Consider the following 21,182-nt stretch of genomic DNA (forward strand, 5'->3'; position numbering starts at 1 on the left):
GAGGACTGCCCACACACCACCCTACAGACTCCGTCGCAGAGACTGCCAGGGCGGAAGTGCGTCACCGCCCCTCCCGCGCTTGGGCCCGCGCCCGCTCTAGCACGCCCGGAGGCCATCTCTGCGTGTCGTTGGTCCTTCCAGGGCTCTGAGTTCACCTGTGTAACTCTCTGTCCCACCCTCCTGCGGAGCTGCGACCCTATTTGGGAATGGTGAGGCGTGCCGCTGGGCTCCTGGGGCTTGCTCTGGGTAGCTGGCCCCCGGCCACTCGGGAGGGTTGTGAGGGCAGCCGCATAGGCCGATTTCGCTGGGGCCGGCTAGCCTCTGCCCTTGGCAAAGCCGGTGATCGCTGCCCTCCATCAGACCGCCCTTCGGTGGCTATAGGTGGACTGAACCAGCTGGCGTGAGAGGAGTTGAGTGCAGCGCGATAGGTTAAAGCCCAAATTCGCGCTGAGCCTGCCCAGCCTGCACGGTGCTGAAAACTCCTCGGCTTCCACTGAGCCCTCCAGCCACATTGGCCCCGAATGTGTGTGCACCCCGTTCCTTGGAACGGCGCTGCTACAGTACGTTGGGCGGCACACCCCAAAAGCTCTCAGACCTTCACCTGTAGCACCACCACCATACAACACGCATTGACCAGACTTTGCCTTCCTCCAGGCCTCCATTTAATTACCACCTAATCAGTGTGGCCTTCCTGACTCCCCACCCCACTTTCTGCTCTGCTCCTCTCATTTGCTGCCTTTAACACAATTGTAATTACATACTTCTCTGGGCAATGATTTAATATGTTTTTCCCTCCCTTAGACAGGTACTAAAGGTATTTGGCGACCGCTCCATGCAGGGAGACCACCGGATGATACACTCTGCCAGCACCAAATACCTCATGGGGGATGGCTTGAGGACAGGATCTCAACAAAACCATGCTGGACAGACTGTCCTTGGTTATACTGGGGCCCACGGGCCAGAGTCTGGATGCTGGTTGCTTCCACTTCTGCTACAATGTGTTGTTCAAGGCCGGCTACCTGAGCTTATTTGGCTGTACAAAGAACCAGGAGCAGGACCTGCTACAGGCAGACGAGTTATTTGTCCAGTTCGCAAGTTTGATCTCTTGTTCCCCAGGTTTGCTTATTCCTTGCTGGGGCCCTGGGAGTGGCTAGAAGTGGCCCGGCTCCAGCGGCTCTTCCACAGGATGCTCTCTGTGAACCACCACCTGGAGAAGAATGGCATAAGCAACTGGATCTCCTACATGCTTCAGTTTCTGAGGGAGCAGCAGGGGCCATATCTGTCTCATTCAAAGTTGGTTATAGCAGAATTTCTGACAGTAGGTGCCAAGTAAATATCTGTTGAATGGATATATGGGACTGTTCCAAGGAGGGAGGGAATGAAATGAATCAAGGTAAGAATGAATATAACATGGTGCTGCCATCCATTAAAAACTGGGGAACAATGTTTAGCTTATGCGTGTTGGCCCACAGACAATTTCTGACTGCAGATTCAGGCTGGGGAGAGTGGATGATTCTGAGTACTTGCTGTGGTTTCCCTAAGCAATCAGAGAGGACTTCATGGAGGCAGAGTGTGGACCTTTCCAGCTCCCTGCAGAGGGGAATGGCACAAGGCAAAGGGAACTCAAGAGGTCATGTGGAAATCAGAGGAGACAAAGTCCCTGTTTGCCAATCAATTAGGAAGTTAAAGAGTAACCTGAGGTCGCTAGAACTGGTTGAATTGAGTCTGAACCTTACCTTATTGCAACAATGGCCTTAGAGTCAATGGCAGAACTTTCTCCTTCCTGGGCCTGCTGGCAGGGACCTAGCCTGACACCTCACAGAAGGCCCCCAGTAAATGGTCAGCTCACCTCACCCAAGCCAGGACAGCAGTGAGAGAAAGTTCCCACTATACTCTGAGACTACACCCTTATCATGAAATAAAGTGATTGGTTTGAAGTCCTTCTCATCTCTGACATTTCATAATTCCAAGATTCTGAATCTGTCTTTCTTGCTAGAGAAGTGTGCAAACTAGGCCAGGGGTAGGGCTCCAGTCCAGAGGCTCAGGGATGGTAGTCTGAACCTCTGCTTTGAGTCATCAGTCTGGGAGGCTCTCTGGGTCATTTAATAATGAGGAACGGACAGGATGTGAAACTTTTTAATTTAATTTAATTAATTTATTTATTTAGAGTGGAAGAGGGGCAGAGAGACAGGGAGAGGGAGAGAGAGAGAAAATCCCAAGCAGGCTCCATACTGTCAGTGCAGAGCCCAGGACAGGGCTCAAACTCGTGAACCATGAGATCATGACCTGAGCCGAAATCAACAGTCGGACACTTAACTGACTGAGCCACTGAGACACCCCTAAATGTGAAACTTAATAAATGAGTGTTGAATTTATGCTGAGTGAGGTAGTAAACTAATGAATAAATGAATCCTTGAAAAAATACAGGTGTGAATGGTCAGTAAATCGTGGGGATGGGGTGGGATCCATGAGAGCTTTGTAGATACCATTCTGGGGCTGGGTCTGAAAAGATTACAGCAAAGCCTAAAGCTGGTGAGGAGAGGCTTCTTTCTGGGCTTCCTTCTGGTCCCACCCCCTCCTTCCACACGACGAGGTTGCAGCAAATGCTAACTCTAGGAGAACATTTTGCTCCTAGGTACTGTCTTGCCAGGGATTTTTGGTATAACTTACTGCCACAGGGCAAGGTCCAGGTCCACCCCCAGCTTGTCAAGGCCTCTCAAAAGCTCTCTGGCACTTAGAGAACAGTGTGTCCAGAGCTCAACCTGGAAGAGCATAGCCATGGTGCTCTGGGGTCTGGTGCCGGGAACCCTGCTGGTGGCCATGGTGGGGTGCCTGTGGCTGCTGGGGCTGTTCCGGCAACGCAGACCCCAGGAGCCCCCTCTGGATAAGGGCTTCATACCCTGGCTGGGCCATGCCATGGCTTTCCGGAAGAATATGTTTGAATTCCTGAAGTATATGCGGGCCAAGCATGGAGATGTGTTCACAGTGCAGCTAGGGGGCCAGTACTTCACCTTTGTCATGGACCCGCTCTCCTTTGGCTCCATCCTCAAGGATGCACAGAGAAAACTAGACTTTGTGAAATATGCAGAAAAACTGGTGTTAAAGGTATTTGGCTACCGCTCCATGCAGGGAGACCACCGGATGATACACTCTGCCAGCACCAAATACCTCATGGGGGATGGCTTGGAGGATCTCAACAAAACCATGCTGGACAGCCTGTCCTTGGTTATACTGGGGCCCACGGGCCAGAGTCTGGATGCTGGTTGCTGGCGTGAAGACGGCCTCTTCCACTTCTGCTACAATGTGTTGTTCAAGGCCGGCTACCTGAGCTTATTTGGCTGTACGAAGAACCAGGAGCAGGACCTGCTACAGGCAGAGGAGTTATTTGTCCAGTTCCGCAAGTTTGATTTCTTGTTCCCCAGGTTTGTTTATTCCTTGCTGGGGCCCTGGGAGTGGCTAGAAGTGGCCCGGCTCCAGCGGCTCTTCCACAGGATGCTCTCCGTGAACCACAACCTGGAGAAGAATGGCATAAGCAACTGGATCTCCTACATGCTTCAGTGTCTGAGGGAGCAGGGAACGGCCCCAGCCATGCAAGACAAGTTCAACTTCATGATGCTCTGGGCCTCTCAGGGGAACACGGGGCCTAATTCTTTCTGGGCCCTTTTGTTCCTCCTAAAGCACCCGGAAGCCATGCGTGCTGTGAGGAAGGAGGCTGCCCAAGTCCTAGGGGAGGCCAAGCTGAAGGCTAGGCAATCCTTTGGCATTGAGATCAGCGCCCTGCACCACACGCCAGTGTTGGACAGCGTGATGGAGGAGACGCTGAGGCTGGGGACCGCACCCACCCTCCTCAGAGTGGTGCACGGTGACCATATCCTGAAGATGGCCAGTGGACAGGAGTACCTGCTCCGCAGTGGAGACATTGTGGCCCTCTTCCCTTATCTTTCAGTGCACATGGATCCTGACATCCACCCGGAACCCACTGCCTTCAAATACGATCGCTTCCTCAACCCCAACGGTAGTCGCAAAGTGGACTTCTACAAGTCAGGCAAGAAGATCCACCACTATACCATGCCGTGGGGCTCGGGTGTCTCCATCTGCCCTGGGAGGTTCTTGGCCCTCAGTGAGATGAAGCTTTTTGTCCTGCTCATGGTCACGTACTTTGACCTGGAACTGGTGGATCCTGATACACCTGTGCCACCTGTGGACCCCCGGCGCTGGGGTTTTGGCACCACACAGCCGAGCCGGGAGGTGCGGTTCCGCTACCGCCTGCGTCCTGCCAAGTGAGCTCCGCCAAGGGGGCCGCAGGCCTGGCCAGGGAGGCTCCCTTAGGGTCTCCGCCGCCTCTCACCCCTCTGAAGCCCCACCCTCGCCTCCAGTTCTGTGATACCTCCTACCTGTGTCCTAGTCGCCTTCCTTGCTCTCTGGCTTTCCTCTAGCCACCTGATGGGCTTATCTTTCTCTCTTGAAACACCGTCTGTCACCGTGGGTTCCGCAGAACCTTCCTCTCATATGAAGTCCAGGGGAAGGGGGGGAAATCTGGGGGAAACTTAGTTGGGGAAATGATGGCATAGCTTGACGAGTCTTGCCGTACAGAAACCAGTCATCGTGAGTAACACAGTGTCCTGCAAATGTTAACCTCCACCCTCCCACCTCACTGTATTATCTTCCTCAATGCTTACTCCACATCCTGTGGAATTCAGGTTCGTCCAAAGCAATACGAGGCAAGCCACATGTGTAATTTTTAATTTCCTAGTTGATACATTTTTTTAAAAGGTAAAAAGAAACAGGTGAAGTTAATGTTTATACTATACTTAGCCCAATAGATCAAAAATATTAGCATTTCAATATGTCAATATAAGAACATTAGTAAAATATGTATTTTTTTAGTAACATTGGGACAAAATATATATATAAAACATTAGTAAAAAAAAAATATATATATATATTTTTTTTTAAATTTCTTTTTGTGTGTGTGTTGCCTTCAAAATCTGGTATGTACTTTTTACCCTTGCAGTGTATCTCACTTCAGACTAGCCACATTCTAGTGCTCACCAACCACATGTGGCTAGTGGCTCCTGAATTAGATAGAGCAGGTCTGGAGAAACGCTGCCTTTCACATAGGAGTTATTCAAGGCCCCCCCCCCACCTCAGTGCCCTTGTCTCCCCTCCACACTCCCACCTCAGGGTGGTCTCAATCCCTCCTGTGGTCTCCACAACCACAGCTGAGTTCAGAGCTCTCTCCTACTTCCAGACCCTCAATCTCCCCGCTGGGGTCCCACAGCACCTCTGACTCAGTTTGGCCCACACAGAACTCAGCATCTGTCTCCCCACCTCTGTCCTGAACCACCTCCTTCTCTGGATTACCCTGCCTGCCTCTGCTCCGGACACCACCACCCACCCCATCCCCCAGGACAGATCTGGGAGAAACCAGATCTCCTCCCCACTCTCACCCACAAACAGTCAGGCCCCAGTTCTGTCAGTTCAACCCTCTGTCATGCCTCCGAAACTGTCCTCTTTTCCCCAGCCCCGCTGCCATTCCTATGACTCAGCACTCTGCACACCAGGCCTGCCTGGCCCTCGGTGCACCCAGCTGCCAGAGACCTTTCACCAGACCTTTTGCCTGTCATACTTTCACTTTTCTGGTTCCCCGTCACCTCCTTGCACCTAACATTTGAATTTTGCCACAGTTGATCCCAAATGTTCAATCCAGTGCAATTCAGCCTTACCAACTTTCTCCAGTGGAACTGTCTGGAAAGTACACTTGCTTGCTTTTTACTGCCAACCTGGAGGCCTTCCTGGATCTCACCCGTTCCAGCCTCTGGCCAGAAATGGGCTCCCTCCCCTGAGGTTCACAGCTTGTGTCCCAGCACATCTGTTACTTGTTGTTGCTCTCTGTTTCCTGCTTTCCTCCTCCTGCCCCCTCCCCCGGACTGCAGCCCACAGGGCTTGGTATCTTATTACTTCATCCCTGACCCCCAATTCCCTAAATGGAGATTAAATGATAGAAAACTGGCTCAGTCTCAGCTACTTTACTTCATGTCCTCAAATCATTTCCTTCCCCTCCCTGGCCTCACTCAGCTTCCTGGCATGTGAAATGGAGACAGTCCCATTGCCAGGCCTGCCTACCAGGGCTAGAAGTGCTGCTACCAGAGCCACAGCTGGCTGATGGCAGGGCCTGGCTGCGGCTGGGGCTGGAACAGGAGGAGCAGTGACTGGGAGCTGGCGTAGGGTCCTGGAGAAGGGAGGCCGGGCAGCAGAGACCCCCTGCAAGGATGCCTAGTGGGGCTTCTCTCCACTCACCTCTCCCAAATCTGTGACTGGCCTCTTGCATTTTTTTGAGGCTGGCTGTTCTGCCCTGAGTTTTGCCAAGATAACAGGCTATTAGAGTAACTCAGGCAAGGGCTGGGGCTGGGGCTGGGGCTGGGGCTGGGGCTGGAGGCAGGAGTCTGTCCCCACTAGCTGTGTGCCTGCGGGCCAGAGTCTGCCTTCCTCTGGGTCTAACTGCCCCCAAAGGACAACCTCTGTCTAGAGCCTGACAGAGCTCTGACTGCCTTGGAGAAGCCAGGATATCCTAACCTATCCCACAAGGGGCCAGGAGCACAAGAAGAGACACACAGAGAGAACAGGGGAGGGAGAAGGGGACTGAGAGGCTGGAAACCACCATGCAGAGCTTATCAATGACCTCCCCACACAGCCAGGCCCTGTGCCAGAGCAGGTATTGGGATACAGGCAAAGATGCAGGGCCTTCACACACCTCCTGGGCACTGCTCAGGTGCTATACCCCCTCATTTTCCCTATACCCAAAGAAATCTGGACCAAGGGCCTGGCCTGTCAACAGGCTGGGGGGCAGGACTGAGGGCCCAAATCCGTTAAGTCAAGACCAAGAGGTCTCAACTGAGAGTGATCTCCCAGGAACTGCATGTTTGAGGGTATACCTGGGACCAAGGGAAGCCTCAGTGGGTCAGAGGTGTGGGGTGACTACAAGTATACCGTCCCACAGCCCATAACAACAGGCCTCCCAGAAAGCAGTGAGCACCCAGGATTATAGTGTGCATGTAGGGGCCAATGCCCAGCTGCGGGCACAGGAGGGGCCCATGGCACCTGTAGTCCTACGCCCCTTGCATGGGGACTGGACACAGTCTCTGCAAGGGCCACCCTTCCTTCCCTAGTAAGGACCTTGAGGCAGTAGGAAGATTGAGACCCCCAAGGATACATCTAATCACTACCTGTCCTGACACAACAGTCCTGACCCCCAAATCCTCATTTCTGCACCAAATTTTTTCTCCCTCAAAGAAAAGCCCACTATGTGTATTCTCTAAGGATAGCTTATAACAAAGTAAGATCAGAGATGGCATGCCAAAGATGGAACTGCAGGTACCTGGGAAAGAAAAATAGTTTTTCCATAGGCAGTAATAGCTGTAAACCCTCAAACCACATTTCACAGGGTAGAGGCAGAGCCATGCCTGTCCCTCTCCCTGGGTCAGCCAGGGGAAGAGTCCATCTTGCCGCAGAGTCTGAGGACCAAGAGAATCCTGGGAGCTTTCCTGGAAAGGCGTGAGCAGTGTAGCCAGCGAACTAGGCCTTTGGGTGGGCAGACGGAGAGCAGCAGGAGGAACCGAGGTGCGGACTGGGAAGTAAGGTCAGGATGAAGAGGTCTCTGTCCTGGCCTGGGCTGTGAGAGCCCAGCTCCAACTTGCTTCCTGACCAGTGCCTTCTGTGCTGTAGTCAGAGCCCTCGCCATGGTCAGCTGCAGTACATGGCAACTAGGACAGTGAGAGGGACCGAGGGGTCACTGGTGGCCCCCCTTTCCCCTGCCCCTTGGGCACCGGCTTCAGGGCACTTCTTATATACCTGTTGTTTGCAGAGAGCACATACCCACACTTACACAGCTAGAGAAAGACACATAGGAACACACAGACACAAGGCCCAGGGGACACAGTGACACATTCATGTCAGATCCACATAGCTATATGTACTATGCACAGCCCACACAGCAACACAGACATGTGCACATAGACTACACGTACACACATCTGCCAGTGCTGGGGATAAGCCCTGCTAGGTGTCCCTTGGCTGGCATACCTTATCCCATCTCATCTATGCATCATGGATACGATGTCAGAGACTCTGGGTACCTAGACCCAGTTGGTACAGCTCAGGCTGTATCTCACCAGTCAGGCTGCTATGTGGGCAGGACTGAGGTCCCTTGTGTACCAGATTTCAGGAGCTCCAAAATAGAACCCAACTCCCCCACATCCTCAAACAAATCATCACCTTCAGATACAGAGCTTCATTTCCCAGGGCACCAATGGAGCTCAGAGTCTTTCCTGACAGTGGGACTCTGGGGCCTTAGGAGAGACAGCTAAAGAACAAGGATGAGGGGACAGCTGGCTGAAAAAATGATCCCTGTTACACAAGAAAGTGGGCAAGCACAAAACATAGAGGTGGGAATGTGTAAGAGACAAGGGGTACCTGGTGTCCAGGAAGTGAAAAGGAATGACGGACTATAAGGGTAAGATGGCGTATGGGATTCTACGTGTGAAAGCTCCAGCCCTGAAGCCAGACAAAAAATTTAGACTTGACTGTGCAGGCCCCAGGACCCTTGAAGGCTCCAGAGAGGGGCATGGGAAGCACAAGAAGGAAGAGCCTCCTGGACTGCCATGTTCACCTGGCATCCCACCTGCTGACTCTCATGTTCCTGGGAAGTTCCCCAGGTGGGGCACTTCCAGGCCCTCCGGCTTGCCAGACCCTTGGCAGTGCCATCAAAGCTGTGACATTAAACGATACTGCAACAATATTTTCCCAGCTGAGCTACAGGGAAGAGGGCACACTGGTGGGTGGCAAGCCTTGGACTAACTACTCTGAGGAAGACGGCAGTGATGGCTGAGGGTGGGTGATCATGCTGGCTGCTGGGAGCAGATTAGATGACAGGACATAGCATGATGATAAGAAGCACAGAGGTCAGTTAGGACACTACTGTAGCGATTCATGCAAGAGAGTATGATTTCCTGGAAGGCAATAAAGAAAGTGAAAGGAAGAGGCAGGAGTAAGTAAATGCTGCTGATGGTTGAGAACTGAGAACTGACCACTGGGTTTGACAACATAATCCATGAGGCCCTTGAAGAGAGGACTTTGGGTAGATGCCCAACTGAGCTGGGTCCCATCCACTCTCACCAGACTGTGGTATGGTCACTCAGGCTTCATTTTCTCCCGAGTCATTCATGTCAGGGGAGTGCTCAGCCTGCCTTTCCCCAAGGTCATTCATGCCAGTCATTTCTTCTTGGGCAGTGAGCCTGCTACTCTCAGAACAGCTGGACAGTGGGGCCTGTGCAGGGCGAGGTGCCTGGTTGTGCCGGAGCACAGTGATGAGGAAAGCCTTCAGGTACCCGCGGAAGTGGTGGCTGGAGAAGGCATAGAGAATGGGAGTGAAGCAGCAGTGAAGGAAGGCAATGCTCTCTGTCACCTGCAGGGCATAGTCCAAGTGCTGGCTAACCTTGCAGTCCCCAAAGATTTGCAGGTCCAGCAGTGAGTGCAGAAACAAGGTGAGGTTGTATGGGAACCACAGCACAAAGAAGGCCACCACGAGGGCTACGACTATCTTCAGAGCCCGGCCCTGGCCTGGGGGCCTCAGCCTGACCAGCACAGAGCCAATGCGGGAGTAGAAGAAGATCATGACAAGGAGTGGAAGGAGAAACCCCAGGAGGTTCTGCTGGAAACGGAGAAAGAGCTTCCAGATGGTCCCATGTCCTCCGAAATCTGCATAGCAGTTCCACACGCCTGTGGGGTTTTCATGTGTCTGCACAAAGACCATGTCAGGGATGGAGACAGCCAGGGCCATAGTCCATACCATGGCAGCCAGGAGCAGACTTTTGGCCTGGGTCCTCAGTCTGTGGTGGAGCTGAGTGTGGACGATCTCCAGGTACTTGTCCAGGCTCATGCAGCTAATGAAGAAGATGCCACTGTAGAAGTTGATGGTATAGAGGGTGCTCACCATCTTGCATAAGAAACTCCCAAAGACCCAATGCCAGGCCACAGAGATGCCCCAGAAAGGCAGTGTCACCACAAACAGGAGGTTGGAGATGGCCAGGTTCAACAGATAGACCTCAGTCATCCGCCTGCGAGGCATGTACCGGAGCAAGACCACTAGAAGAAAGAGGTTTCCTCCCAAACCCAGCACAAAGATCAGGCTGTAGAAGACTGGCAGGAAGATCCTGCCAAAGGACATCACCTCATCCTTCCGGCAGAGCATGAAGGCCACACTGTCCAGGTAGTACTCGTAGTCATAGAAGGAGCTGCTGTTCTCAGAACTGGCAACCTCAGTGGTAGGCGGCAGAGGGGAGGCGGTGGAGGCCATGTTAGGAGGACACACCCAGTTCTGGAGCTCTGTGGACCAGAGTACAGTGGGAGAGAAATAAGATGAAACCAGGCACTCTCTACCTCTCTCCAAACCCGCTTTTACTGCTGCTCTGGGAGGCCCAGCAGACTCTTCACATTGACCTCAGTACCTGTAGGTCAGCGAGGAAGAGCACAAGTGTGGGGAACCTGAGCCTACCACTTTAGCCATGCCACCCTGGGTGGGTAGCTTAACCTCAGATGTTCTCATAGTACTCACTTATTTCATTATGGCTTCTCCTCTTTATTTTCCCCTTCATCATTTAAAAGAACTGATACGACCCAGTAATTGCACTACTAGCTATTTATCCAAGGGATACAGGTGTGCTGTTTTGAAGGGGCACATGCACCCCAATGTTTATAGCAGTGCTATCGACAATAGCCAAAGTATGGAAAGAGCCCAACTGTCCATCGACAGATAAAGAAGATGTGACATATACACACAATGCAATATTACTTGGTGATCAAAAAGAATGAAACCTTGCCATCTGCAATTATGTGGACGGAACAAGAGTATATTACGCTAAGTGAAATTAGACAGAGAAAGACAAATATATGACTTCACTCATAGGTGGAATTTAAGTTACAAAATTGATGAACATAAGGGAAGGGAAGCAAAAACAATATAAAATAGGGAGGGGACAAAACATAAGAGACTTTTAAATACAGAGAACAAACAGTGGGTTGTGAGAGGTGTTGTGGGTGGGGAATGGGATAAATGGGTGATGAGCATTAAGGAAGACACACTGTATTCTACTCCTGAAATCATTATTACACCATATGCTAACTAACTTGGATGTAAATTTAAAAAATAATAAAAATTTTTAAAAAGAACTGATAATATCTTTCAGATTTTTCTTTATTACTTAGAGAATACCAATTCACCTATGTACTGTATCACCATACTTTTCCTCATGTGTGGCTTGTGATTGTTTTTTTTTTTTTTTAAAACAAATGCTTGTCTTCAGTAGGATTTGTTTTACCCATAAATGTCTAGTGTGCCCACTCTGGCTTTTAATTTTTTTGACCTCTGTCGCCTAAGGATTTCCCTTGCTTTTGTTATTTTTAAAATATTTTAAAATATTAAAAATATTTTATTACAAATATTTAGTTTTATATCAATATTTTTATTTGTAAGTATTCAATAGTTTTAACATATTTCATCCAGTATATCTAGGTTTGTAGCAGAAAGGTGTGAGCCATCATGTTGAGAGGCTCAGAACCTACTAAACCTTTCCATTCCTCAGTTTCCCCATCTGTAAAATGATAATGATAATAATAATAGTGCCTACTTCATGGGGTTCTTGTGAGGCTTAAAAATTATCATTCACTTCAGAGCATTTCACACTCCATGAAGAATGCCCAGAACATAGTAGGCCCTCAGTAAATGTTAGCTTAAAATGTTGCTTTGTTGAGAACAGAGTCCATCACCTTTCCGCCAGCCTCTTCTCTCCTGCGTCTACCTAACTGAATGGCACCACTGACTCAGTCACCTAAGACTGAAACATAGGAGACGTCCCAGATTCCTTCCTCACTCCCTCACCACCATCCTGTGAGTCTCTACCTCCTTACTGCTTTTTGAAAATGTCCAACATTTCTAAGACTCATAAAAATACATACATGATATTCTTTTAATAGAATTAAAACAAATGAAACAAAAATACTTTGAAGGAGTTCAAAGAGATGAATGCGAAAGCTTGGGAATGATAGGGACAACATTCAAGATGGTGGCTGCCTGGGCGGAAGCCCAAAGCATGGGATAAGGGCAGTTCAGTGCAGTGGTTTCCCCTCAGAGCAGTGGTTTCCCAGGTTTTAACTGTATTATTAAAAATAATTTTTGGGGTGCCTGGGTGGCTCAGTAGGTTGAGCAACTGACTTCAGCTCAGGTCACGATCTCACGGTTTGTGGGTTCGAGCCCCGCGTCAGGCTCTGTACTGACAGCTCAGAACCTGGAGCCTGCTTCAGATTCTGTGTCTCCCTCTCTCTCTGCCCCTCCCCCACTCATGCTCTGTCTCTCACTGTCTCAGAAATAAATAAACATTAAAAGAAATTTAAAAAAATAATAATTTTTAAGGGGTGCCTGGTGGCTCAGTTGGTTGAGCTCAGGTCACGATCCCAGGGTCATGGGCTCTGAGCCGCGTGTGGACTGCTTAAGATTCTCTCTCTCTCTCTCTCTCTCTCTCTCTCTCTCCCCCTCTCTCCCTCTCTCTCTCTCTGCCTCTCCCCTCCTCACATGTGCATACTCTCTCTCTCAAAAAAAATAGAATATATAAAAATAATTTTTGAGAGACCTTCACATGAACCAGTGATAAGAATTATGCTCAATTCTGTTGTGTGTTCCAGGAGAGAGACTTCAGGTTCAACACATTAGACTGTTCACCAGTGAAGAAGAGGGTTTTGAAGGAGAGAGGTAGGAGATAAAAAAGAATACATGACTCTGGCAGCAGTCATGCACGGCCTCCAGAGTGGGGCCTAGAGGCTGGTGACAATGGTTCATAAACCAAGAAATACAAATCAAGCCCACTTTATACCTTTGTGTTTTATTTTTTACTCTTTGATTAAAGTGAGGTTGAACTTTTTAATATGTTCAGTGCCAGTTTGTATTTCTTTTGTGAATAATTTATTGTTTTAATGGGTGGGATTCTCATTTCATAAGAGGTTTTATATGGTAACGATTTAGCTTTTTACATATATATGGCAAACATTTTCCCCAGTCCTTCCTGGAAGTTTTGTCTATTTTTTTTTTCCAGGTAGAATTCTGCAGGAAATATTGACTCAGGCCCTCAGCTGACTCTTCTAAGTATCCGCAACACTGGGACCTCACAGCTGATGGAAATATACAATGCTGCTGAGGCAGAACTTCTCCCAGGGAGTCCCTGAAGTCCTCCTACTCATTGAGCCTCTGCACCACCCTTGGGCTCCTGTGAAATGGAATCTGGGCCAGATTTTGGGAAAATCACACACATGTCCTGTCCCCATCCAGGAGCTCAGCCTGGGCAGCTTTATATAGGGCTGGGCTCCTGACTGGCCAGAAACTTCACCCTGTGCCTTCCTTTCCTGGTTCTCCACTCCCCTCCTGTGCATCTAGGGCCTCCGGTCCCTGAGCCCCTCCCTTTCCTGGGCAGCAGTAAGGACGCCCCTAGCACATGGCTGGTGTCAGGAGTCCATGAGGTGCTGTGGTGGGAGGAGAGAGTACTCTTCTGCACTTGGAACTGATTAGGGATTATTTTTTTAAATATTTATTTTTATTTTGGGAAGAATGCAAGTGGGGAAAGGGCAGAGAGAGGGGAACAGAGGATCAGAAGCAGGCTCTGTGCTGACAGGCTGACAGTAGTAAGCCCAGTGTGGAAATTGAACTCACAAACTGTGAGATCATGACCTGAGCTGAAGTCAGACGCTCAACCACTGAGCAACCCAGGTGCCCCTTAGGGATGATTAATCAGAAGTTGTTGCTAATTAAATATCGGCTCTTCTGGTCTAGCATTACTGACGTTGATCGTGACCTGGCTTCTCAAAGTCCCTGCTTTAATAAACAACCAAGTCGGATGACTGCTTTGATCAAAGCCAGAGGTCAGGGTCAGCAGCCTCCAGGCTGGCCCAGGCCACCTTTACAAGGCTCCTTCCAACTGAAACACTGTTCCCTTCCCTCTCAGGGCCTCTGGCCTCCTGATCTTTCACTCTGGGAATCTTTCCAGGTCTTCTTGACCTCTGGGAATCTTTCCAGGTCTTCTTGACCTCTGGGACCACCACCCCCTCCCATAACTCTCACCAATAATGCTAACAACAATGACAGCATCAGGGAACACCCCCATGTGCCTGTGATAATTGGTCAGGCACCTTCACAGCCACTATGACCGGCCTGTAAGGCAAATCAGGAAGGAACTGTCAGCCCCATTTAATCCAGGAGGGGATTACTTTTCCACAATCACATAGCTGAGCTGTATCTGAATCCCAGGTTTTAGACACTAGAAACAGTGCCTTGACCCTGGTGCCATCCCATCCCCGTCCTCTGTTTTGCCCTTTCCACAGTCACCAAAAGGGGCCACTTGATAAATGTGTGATTTGGTCTTGGGAGATCCTGACTGCCCAGGATACTGCCCTCAGTGGCTGGTCTAGCCTCTGTAGACTTCACTATTAATACCCCCAAGGCTTTACTGAACCTCTTGTGAAACATAGCCTCCCTATGGTCAATGGAATAATGGCCTCTCAATGATACCCACATCCTAATCCCTACCTGATATGTCAAAAGGGACTTTACAGATGTGATTAAGGCAGGCCCAATGTAATCACAAGGGTCATTATAAGAGGGACGTAACAGTGTCCAAATCAGAGAGTGAGGGTGGAAACAGGTCAGAGCGATGCAGTTATAAGACAAAGAATGCAGGCAGCCTCTAGAAACTGGTAGAAGCAAGGAACAGATTCTTGCTGAGCCTCCAGAAGAAACGTAGCCCTGCTGACCCATTTTAGACTTCTGACCTCTAGAACTTTGAGATGGTAAACGTGTGTTGTTTTAAGCCACTGAATTTGAGGCGATTTGATACAGTGACAATAGGTAATACACTTCCTGTGACCCTCTCTTTTCCCATCAGTTTCTCAGACTGAGGGAGTGAGTGAGCATGGCATCCACCTCCTTCAACTCACGGGGGGGAACTTGAGACTCAAAGAAGGGGAACAACTGTACAAAGCATACAGTGAGTGATCAGTGGCCACACTGAAACATGACCACCATGTTCCTGACTGCCCTTCAGGTCTCTGTTAACTGACCCCTACCTGTCCCTCTGGACTCACTTGATTTTTTCTTTTTTTCTTTTCACTTTTCCTTATTGTATGAATTCATTTGGTGTATCCAGCAATACCTTGAGAGGATTAAATGAGGGTATCAGTTATTCACATCCAGTATGAATTAGCAGTGTGAAGTTCTGCAGTGGAACTTTTGGGGGAATCTAGGAACTACCTAGAGAGGGAGGATTTAAAGAGGAGGGAGAAGGGTGAGGTGAGCAGAGCTTCCCGTACACTGAGGACAAGGGCACAAAGGCAAACTACACCTTGTCTCTGGAGCAGTAACATCATCCTCTTTGTGACTTCCTGAGGCTGCTGGCCTGGACTGGCACCAGCTTTGACTCAGAAAGAATGTTTGGCTGGAGAATAATGTCTTCTCCTGAGGATCAAGGGCTCACCTCCCAAGGCCTCTCAGAGAAGTCATAGTTGAGGCAACAAGAGAGAGGATATTGCCATGTCCATCTAGACAAGAAGGCAGCCATGTTAGTTGAGCTCCTTCCACGAGCTGAATACTCAGATGCAATTTTCTCTTTTAATCCTTACCATAGTTCTGGGAAGCAGTACTGTTAGGATTCCCATTTTCCAGATGAGAAAACTGAGGTTTGGAATGGTGGAGTCCAATTGCCCACGGCTTCAGATCAGCAAATGATGGACCCCAGGTTGGATGGCCCCCACAGTACAAGGTAGAACGGGTGACACTTTCCCTCTAGCTCTCCTTTCAACACGGACCAAACCTGAATTGGAAGGATGGGCCTTTGGTAGGGGGGACTTCTGACCTTAGCAACCAGTGGCAGAGAAGATTCAAAGTCATTAATGTGCTGAGGCAGCTCCCACAGGCTCATGAGAGCCAGTTATACAACATCTGGGAGGCATCCAACAAACAACCATGAAGTTAACCAATTCTTCATTTGGGGATGAGCTGGTAGCTTGAAATTAGTCATGGTGGGAATATGTACACCGTAACAAATGCTACGAATTGGAGCTTCCTCTCCTTGCACGTGGCCTCCACCACTACCACTACCACTGAGAGCTGGTTATGAAATCTTTACTGGCATACCCCTGATCAGGACCCCATGAAGCCTGACCTAATCCTGCCCATTTCACTATGTCCCTGTCTGTGTCTCCCATCACTTTTTCCCCTCCACCTGCCACATCACCCCATGGCTGCCCTCCTCTCCAGCCAAGAACCCTTGGAGACAGGGCCACCCTGTCCCCTCTCACGTGCCCACGGCACAGCCATGCTGAGTGTGCTGCCCACAGTGCAGCTGTGACTAGCAAACAAATAAACAAGGTCAAATGTGACCCCAAAAAGGCCACACTAGCTTTCAAAATGTGAAACCAAGAATAACATCTGAAATCACTCCTAGCGAACAAAAATTATGCTGGCTTCCTTACAATTTGGAAATCATATCCTTTAAAATGCAACCTAAATTCTTCATTCCCAGAAGCCTGCCCGGGCCACTAGCCTGGCGTAACCCTTGCCCCAGCCCCCAAGCACTCACAGAAGGTCACTCCTCAGCCTTGGTACCTACCTCCTTGAGTACAGTTCCCTTTAGAGAATCGCTCGCCTCCTCTGCTAGACTGGGGACACCCAGGGGTTGGAACTCACCAGTACAGGGCTGGCACTTAGAGGCAGTCAACAAATGACCATGGACCTCATCAGTACTGTCACCTCTTTTCATCCCTTCTTTTCTCGCCTCATTTGTCCCTTGCCTGGTTTCCTGCCTTCCCTGACTGGTGCCCTGAACACAGCAGAGGCAAGACCCTCCTTCTGTGGGTCATTTTCCCAGCCTGGACCAGCCCTGCCACAGTGGCCTTGGGAGCCCCTGGCCATGCGGCATGTCCAGCCCACTGCTTCCGCTCCAGCCTTGTTCAAGTGCGATCTCCAGCTGGCACAGCCTCCCTAGACCCAGTGTCAGAGGATGTGCCCTCTGGCTACCCCCAGCTTCCTCCCTCAGGAGCTCCCCTAACTGCTCTGGGAGGACTGGGATGGAGACAGAGTCCCAAGGCCTGGACTCTACCCTGGCTCAGCTTGGAGTGAGCCCTCTGTGCCTCTAACTCTGGTTTTCCCATTCTGCATTCCTGGCCTAGCTATGGCTGGAAAAGTTGAGGCAAGGGGTTATGAAGTGACTCACTCTCTGACCACAGGGTCTGGCTGCGGAAAGTGCTCTGGCCTTAGGTTACAGGTAGAAGAAAACTTGCCTTTGGGGGAACTGGTAACAGTGATGGGATCACTCCAGTTTCCTCCTCCATTTGGGAAAACGCCAGATATTAACCTCTACTGTGTAATGACAATTACAACAATAGTAACACATACCCACCACTTACAGAGCACTTACCTTGGGCCAGGCTCTATTCTCAGAACTTGGCACACATCCATTCATTTCATCCTTGCAATACCACTCAGAGGCAGGTACTATTATTATGTCAATTTTACATACAAGGAAACATAGCCACAGAGGGGCTAAGGAACTTGCCCAAGGCCACACAGCTAGTTAGTAGCAGAGCTGGGATCTGAACCCAAGCTGAGTCTGGGCTAGCTCATTAAAAGACAGGGGTGAAGGATGGGGACTAGAGATGAAGAAGTGACAGGAGACCAGACTGCCATTGCTCAGGGTGCCTGAATGGAAGACTGGCTGGGGGGTTGATGGTACATGAATGAAAAACAGGAAAAGAACCAAGAGCCACACAAGGAGGACACGAGGAAAAATGTCTAGTGCCTCAGGAATGGCACACAGGAAGAGAAATCATGAATAACCTGGGACTCTGCTTCACTGCTTCATTTGGGATGCCCTTGGACTTAAACTTCAGGCCCTGCCAGCCCTAACATAAAGTCAAGGCTTCCATTCTGGAACCCGTGACTTGCACAAGCCTGTCTTCTCACCCATAAAATAAATAGCGCTTACAGCAAAGAATGTCGCGATGAGTAAATCTCATGCCATCTTTTTTTTTTTTTAATGTGTATTTTTTTTGAGAGGGAGAGAGAGAAGAGCTCAAGCGGGGGAGGGGCAGAGAGAGAGAGAGGGAGACACAGAATCTGAAACAGGCTCCAGGCTCTGAGCTGTCAGCACAGAGCCCAACGTGGGGCTCGAACCCCAGAGCGGGGAGATCACGACCTGAGCTGAAATCGGATGCTTAGCTGACTGAGCTACCCAGGCGTCCCTCATGCCTTCTTTATAACAGCTAATACCACAGAGCCCTGATGGTGTGCTGGGGCAAGGAGCTATACATGTATTAACTTATTTAATTCTCACATTTACCTTAAAGAAGTTAAATATTATCATCAGCCCCATTTTCTAGCTGAAAACACTGAGACACAGAGAGATTAGGGAACTGGCCCAATGTCACCTGGCAAGGGAGTAGTAGTAGGTCCAGGAACTGAAATCCAGAGTCCATGCTCTAGAACACTAAGTTATACTGCCTCTCAAAGAAAATAACAGGCCAGTTGTAGACTCCCTCCTCCAAACTTTCTACGTATTCATGTCCTCACTGCTCACAACAACCTTAGGAGATAAACACTATTGTTATTTCCATTTTGTAAATGAGGAACTGAGGCTCAGAGAGGGGGAGTTACTTGCCCAAGGATACTCAGCAAGTGTGCTGCAGAGTCAGAAATTGAGTCCCTGCAGTCGGCTCCAGGGCCAGAGCCCTGGACCACACACTGGGAGCTCCACTGCTGTGAGCTCTCACCTCAGACTCAGGGGAAAGGACAGATGCCCTCTTCATGGTCCACTGTGGAAAGCACTGCATTTAAATTCATTGTGATGCACAAAACACTGTGGAAACAATAGTAACCAGTCCTGACGTGTACACAGGGCCCCTTACTTCTCCAGGCGCCTTTATATCCTGGCCCTCCAAGTCCTCCTGGCTCCCTTGTTACAGGCAGCATGTGTCACCTCCCCGGTTTCACAGAAAGCCCAGAGCCACACTCACTACAAGTTAGGCAGAGCTGACCTTGGAGCTCTGAATCTCCGAGCAGTGGACCATTACATGCTCTCCTTCTCTCTTTACTTTTCTAACATGTATTTTTCCTGCTTACAAAAATCATACATGCTCAATGTAAAATGTGGAAATGTAAGAGAAAAATAGAAAAGAGGCTAGCTGCCTCCAGGAATAGTCTCTGGGAGTATTTTGGTAAATCTTGTCTGTTTTCATGCCCATGGCTCCATCCGCTGCACTAAACCTCCCCGGATTTGTGGAATCACAGAGAGCCTGGCTGGAAGAGAGTGGCCTTGTCCAGTCCCCTGCAGGGCGTGAGTGCCTTTGAAGTCTCCTGATAGACTCCCCGGCTCCTGGCCCCTGGGATCTGTGAGGCCCTCCTGTTCCCCATGCTCCCTGGGACCCCACATTACTCAATGTTTCCTGGCTCTTATCAGGGAATAGGGATGTTGGTGTCATTGAGAAACTCACAGGGCAACCCCTCCTCCCAGAGCTTACTTCAGTTAATAAAAACTCAGCAAGTTTAGAGCCCTACTCTTTAAAGAGCTGCTGTTGCAGAAGAAGATATGATTTTCACATGTTTCCCAAATGATTTTTGCATTTCTTTCCTTTGTCTCTCTCACTGTTGCCTGCATTTACATTTTGGCATTATTCTTGGTTCAAAATGAAACACAATCACCACCTCCACTACCCCCAGGGAGGGTGGTATACTCAGCATGGTGCAGCATGGAATAGACAGAAGAGATTGGTCTACTTCTTAATGGCTGAGTAACCCCAGGCAAATTACTTAGCTTCTCTGAGCCTTAGTTTTCTCACCTGTAAAATATCTCCTTCCTGGAGGTTTTATAATAATTAGGTGAGTGCCTGACATAGAATTATTGGTTCCCTTCCAGGCCCCAAAATGACTCTTGGCTTAGCTTAAGAGGGATAAGAGGAAATTCTGAGACTATCTGGGGCAAGAGGGGGCTCAGAACTTGGGTGAGGGGTAAGAAGAGAGAGCAAAGCGGCATAAGGAAAGAGCGTTGACATGCAAAGAATAACCTCAGCCCTAGGAGGGGGCCCTTAAAGACCTTCTCATCTGTCTCAGCTGGGGAACCAGAGACCCAGAGACAAAAGGGAATCCCTGAGACCACACAGCCATGTCTGACACCAACTTTCAGGGTCTTACAGAATCCACAAAGCAGATTCTCAGAGCTGGAGCCAAAGAGGGAAGGAACCAGCAAACTGCCGTACTCCCTAGTGCTGAGGCACTTGTTCCAAGAGTTGTCCCAGAGAGAAAGCTCCACACTGACCTGTTAGCACTTCCCTCTCCCCACACCTGTGGCCACTCTCCAAGTCCCTGGATGCAGTCTCTCCCCTCTCCCCTGGGTAGAGTCCACCCCATTCCAGCAGTGGCCATAACCTACCAGAGCCAGACCAACTTGCCTGGGGATGTCCAACCTTATCCAGGAGAGCAGCAGCACCCGGGTCCTTCTTCCTCAGGGAAGTGTAGAGGGAGTGCGAATCTCCTCTCTGGACAGTGCCCTGAACACATCCTGTTCTGAGGCTGGAACAAAGCATCCCCTTTGGGCCTGCCCCTGCCCCGCCTCCGCTGCAGAGCCATAAGCTATTTCCCCTCATTTGAAATGAGTCAAGCTCAAATGACCGCCCCCCTGAAGGAGCAACTCCCCCCACCCAAAGACAGTCTAATGTCTTTGGAAAACATGTGTCCCCAGCCACACCTCTCTGGACCATTTCCCCAGCAGGGGAGCCAAGCAGATGATGAACAGCCGCAGTTCAGAACTCCAGGCCTTTGCTAGGCAGCTTTCCCCAACCTCCAGCTGCATTGATTTCAGACATCTCTCCAGTACCATCCTACCCCATCCTGCTCATCTCCTCTGGCCTTAACTCCCAGCAAGCCCTGCTGCATCTGCCCCCCAAAGTGTCAGCAATATTTTCATTTCCTAGACTTTCCAAACCATCTTCCCTCTCCAGCCCCACTCTTCTCCCTCTGCCTACTTACTTTGTCTGCCCTCCTACTGGGTCAGGAACTCCCAGGCAAGGACTATACCGAACCCACCAGCCTAAGCCTA

At 49.9% G+C, this 21,182-nt stretch overlaps 2 protein-coding genes across 28 annotated transcripts in view; one reads left to right on the forward strand and one right to left on the reverse strand.

Annotated features, from left to right (window-relative positions):
- The first annotated feature begins 55 nt into the window (after nucleotides 1–55).
- CYP8B1 (cytochrome P450 family 8 subfamily B member 1) lies at nucleotides 56–6,012 on the forward strand. Of its 2 annotated transcripts, none has more exons than XM_045037775.1 (2): nucleotides 56–209; nucleotides 802–6,012. In XM_045037775.1, the coding sequence occupies exon 2, from the start codon at nucleotides 2,779–2,781 to the stop codon at nucleotides 4,282–4,284; it is 1,506 nt and encodes a 501-aa protein (XP_044893710.1). In that variant the 5' UTR covers nucleotides 56–209; nucleotides 802–2,778; the 3' UTR covers nucleotides 4,285–6,012. The 2 variants fall into 2 exon arrangements, with proteins under 2 accessions (XP_044893710.1, XP_003992286.3); XM_003992237.6 differs by having other exon boundaries at nucleotides 62–209; nucleotides 806–6,012.
- The window catches only part of ACKR2 (atypical chemokine receptor 2), a 60,671-nt gene continuing 44,444 nt past the window's right edge, over nucleotides 4,956–21,182 (reverse strand). For 21 of the 26 annotated variants that reach the window (XM_045037772.1, XM_045037771.1, XM_045037769.1 and 18 more), the window contains one exon: nucleotides 4,956–10,383. In XM_045037772.1, coding sequence (XP_044893707.1) covers nucleotides 9,194–10,354 — 1,161 coding nt within the window. In that variant the 5' untranslated portion in view covers nucleotides 10,355–10,383 and the 3' untranslated portion in view covers nucleotides 4,956–9,193. Of the gene's footprint in view, nucleotides 10,384–15,180; nucleotides 18,109–20,516; nucleotides 21,050–21,112; nucleotides 21,180–21,182 lie in introns of those variants that run through there. The other 5 variants (XM_045037753.1, XM_045037773.1, XM_006936495.5 and 2 more) reach the window with 5 other exon arrangements.

This window comes from Felis catus, chromosome C2 (genome assembly GCF_018350175.1).
Source record: "Felis catus isolate Fca126 chromosome C2, F.catus_Fca126_mat1.0, whole genome shotgun sequence".
Classification (NCBI taxonomy): Eukaryota; Metazoa; Chordata; class Mammalia; order Carnivora; family Felidae; genus Felis; species Felis catus.

Coding starts and splice junctions, on each gene's coding strand:
- CYP8B1 (XM_045037775.1), top strand. CDS start 2,779: ATGGTGCTCTGGGGTCTGGTGCCGGGAACCCTGCTGGTGGCCATGGTG.